This window comes from Pteropus medius, unplaced genomic scaffold (assembly GCF_902729225.1).
Source record: "Pteropus medius unplaced genomic scaffold, Ma_sr-lr_union100, whole genome shotgun sequence".
NCBI classification, from domain to species: Eukaryota; Metazoa; Chordata; class Mammalia; order Chiroptera; family Pteropodidae; genus Pteropus; species Pteropus medius.
Window position 1 is genome coordinate 214,429 of NW_024347852.1, and position 3,294 is coordinate 217,722.

At 63.2% G+C, this 3,294-nt stretch overlaps 1 protein-coding gene across 1 annotated transcript in view; it reads right to left on the reverse strand.

Annotated features, from left to right (window-relative positions):
- The window catches only part of SPIB (Spi-B transcription factor), a 4,821-nt gene extending 1,551 nt beyond the window's left edge, over window positions 1-3,270 (reverse strand). The window contains exons 1-4 of the mRNA XM_039878573.1: window positions 3,117-3,270; window positions 1,651-1,723; window positions 1,163-1,377; window positions 601-751 (exon numbers count right to left, since the gene is read on the reverse strand). Of these exons, the coding sequence (XP_039734507.1) occupies window positions 601-751; window positions 1,163-1,377; window positions 1,651-1,723; window positions 3,117-3,230 (553 nt within the window). The 5' untranslated portion in view covers window positions 3,231-3,270. The remainder of the gene's footprint in view (window positions 1-600; window positions 752-1,162; window positions 1,378-1,650; window positions 1,724-3,116) is intronic.
- Between the last annotated feature and the right edge of the window lie 24 nt (window positions 3,271-3,294).

Sequence of the window (3,294 nt, forward strand, 5' to 3'; positions counted from 1 at the left end):
TAGTGTGGGGTGTGTGTGTGTGTGTGTGTGTGTGTGTTTTACTTTTACGAACTTCGTGCCGGGCGCGTTATGATGATGAGCTCATTTCGTCTTCATCATAACCCCACGAGCTGGGGGTGATGGTGATGACGTCCGTTTTACAGGTGGGAAACTGAGGCCGGAACAGAGGAAGCTGCCGATGACCCCAGCCTCTCAGGGGCTGTGCCTAACGGACGCTGGGCACAGAGGCTGGGCAGCAAGGGTTGACTATGTGGGAGCTCACGCCGTAATTGTATCTGTTGCTACCGTGTCGGGAACGACGGCGGAGACGCGCTGAGCGTCATGAGGCTCTCGCTACCTGCCTTCTCCCGCTTGATCCTCCCAGCCACTAGAATCAGACACTTCCTGTCATCCCCGCTGTGCGCATGGGAAACCAAGGCACAGACAGGCAGGCGGAGGCCCGCGCCCACGGTCCCACAGCCAGCAGGGACCGTGGCCGAAGTGCCCTCGGCGCTGGAGCGCACTGCAGGTGCTTGAGAAACCGTGGTCCTTCCGCCCCCGTCCCATCTCCAGTTGGAGACCCCGTCCCGCCTCCGGCCCCGCCCACTCGCTCCCACGTACCTGCCTCGGATCCCCTCCCCTCGGGGCTGGCCACTAGGGCCTCATCTGACTCGCTGTCCGAGACCTCCAGGGCAGGGCTGTCCAGCAGCAGGTCCCCCTCTTCAGACAGCATGGGGCTGGGGTACGGGGCGCAGGCCGAGGGGCCCAGGGTCTGCGGGAGGTCAGGGTCACCTGCAGTCTGGGGGCCCCCTTTTCTCCCTCCCTCTGCCCTTGGCCCTTGGCTTCCTCCTCCTGGCCCCGAGTGGCCCTCCCGGCTTGGTTTACGGCCTGCACCCTGGCCTCAGTTCTGATCTCCATGGTGTGGCTGGGGCAAACCCGGCCGCCCGCATGAGAGCCCACCCCACACAGATGACCTGGGCCGCCCCCAGCTCCGTGCGTGCAGCCCCCCGCTCAGCCGTGCCTCTGTCGGCCGGTCAGTGCCATGGGGCAGTAATGGTACCCAACCTCGGAGGTTTGCCAGAGGGACGAAGGGGCTAACGCGCACACAGGTTCTAACGCAGTGCCTGGCACCAGCAACCCCCGATCAAATGATGGAGATTTTGATGGTCTCTCTGCCCCTCACCTGGCCAGTGAAGTCCTCCGTGGGGTACGCCGGGAAGCCAGGCCCTGGGGCCTCTAGGCTGGGGGTGGGGTCGAGGCTCCCCGCAGAGCTGTAGGTTGAGGGTCCATAACAGAGCTGGACACCCTGGGGGTGGCCAAAGGTGGCCACGGCTGGATCGAAGGCTTCGTAGGAGGTGGCAGGGACCAATGGGGCCTCGGTCCAGCCCCACAGGGAGTCTGGGGAAAGGGCACTGAGTCAGAAGCCAGGAGGTCTGGCCACGCCCCCACCCCCCCGCACTGGGAGCCCCCCGGCACAGTGGGGCCATTGTGGGCCGTGCAAATCTCTGACCCCAGGATTTGCATGGGTGGGAGAGGAAAAGGAGGAGGCTGGAGGCCTGGGCTAATCTCGTCCTGCTGTGTGAGGGGACAGTGTCCCCTGGGCCTCAGCTCCCCTTCCTGTGAAAGGGTCCAAGGAGCAGGTGGGAAGGGGGCTGGGCCAGGGTCACTCACCTGGAGCCCCCTCTGAGTCAGGGTAGCTGGGGTGCTTGCAGCTGTCCAGATCGTAAAAAATTCCATCTGGGTACTGATGGGGGGGCAGAAAGAGGGGTCATCGAGGCTGCAGAGAGCCCCCCCCCCAACCCAGAACAGCAGGGAGACTGCACAATGGATGCGGGGTGGGTGGCAAGAGGCTGGGAGAGGAAGAGAGAGACACAGGAACTCGAGGAGAAACACACACAGACAGGGCGAGGGGGCAGAGACAGAGAGCAGGCACTAGAGACAGAGGCGGAGAGGTACAGAGAGAGGACACAGATGCACACAAAGGCCCAGAGGGTGACCCAGGCAGAGAGGGAGGAGACACAGAAGCCAGTTCCCTCCAAGACTGTGGGCTCCCGGGAACCCCAGCATGCCCCCGCCCCTGTGCACAGTCGATGCAGCATCGCGCCCGGGCGGGTGCAGAATTTCCCTGGTCCACCCGAGGGCAGGAGGCGGAGGACGAGACGGTGGACGTACTGTCCCAGAGGCAAAGTCTCAACGTTTCCTTTATCCAGCCCCGTTCGGCTTCGTGTCTCACCAGCAAAGTCTCGCAAAGACGAAAGCTGGGTATGTACCATCCCGCTGGCCCGAGAGAACCGAACACGTCCGTCCACAGAAAGCCTCTTCGAGAATAATCGGAGCCGCTTTACAAATATCCCCAAAGGGGGAGCGGCCCCCGTGCCCATGGACGGGAGAATGGACACAGTGCGGTGAGGTCCCGCGGTGGAGTATTATACAGCAAGGACAAAGAACCGGCACCTGACACACCTGGCGTTCGCGAAGGAAGCCGGACCCAATGGGGGGACACCTTGTGTGATTCGCTTAATGGAAAGTTCGAAACTGGGCAAAACTAACGCACGGTGGGAAATGTCAGAGTGGGTGTCGCCGGGGAGGCGCACGGGGCGGGGGCCTGTTCCAGAGCGACAGGATGTCCTCGGCCTTGGTCTCATTAACGGCCACACAGGTGTGTGCATGATTGCTAAGACCCTCGTTCAGCTGCACGCGGATGCGTGTCACTTTACCGACCCGTGAGTGACACCTCGATTTTTTAGGAAAAGCAAAACTCGTCCCCGTTGGAGGAGGGCGGGGATGAGCTGAGGGAGGGGTGGCCGAAGCGAGTGCTCTTCCAGGCCATGAGTGAGGTGTCGTTTCTGACTGTGCTGTGGGTGTCCGGTGTAGTGTGCCGTGCGTCTGCTGTATTACAGGTTAAAAACTTGAACGCAGGAAAAAAGGCAGAGAGAAGGAAAAGGCGTGAATAGATTTGCGGAGACGAGAGCAAGCGACAGGAAGTCGAGGGCACGAAGGCCTCCCCGCTCCGGGAAAGGGGGCCCAGAGCCTGGGCCTGCGGGAGCTGGTGGCGGACACTGGGCTGGAGGCGGGGAGGTCCCAGTAGGCCACGCGGGCGCCCCCACCCCTGTCTGGTGCCCGGGGCCCCCACTCACCAGGCAGCTGAAGTGCGGCCCCTCGAGCCTGGAGGGAGAGAGACGCAGGGGCATGTCAGGCCACCGCGAGCCGGCGGGGGGAAGGGGGCCGCAGCTGTGACCACCGCAGCCCATCTGCTGCGTGTTAGTGTGTGAGACCAGCCCCACCACACGCGCCCCCACTCCCCCATGGGACAGG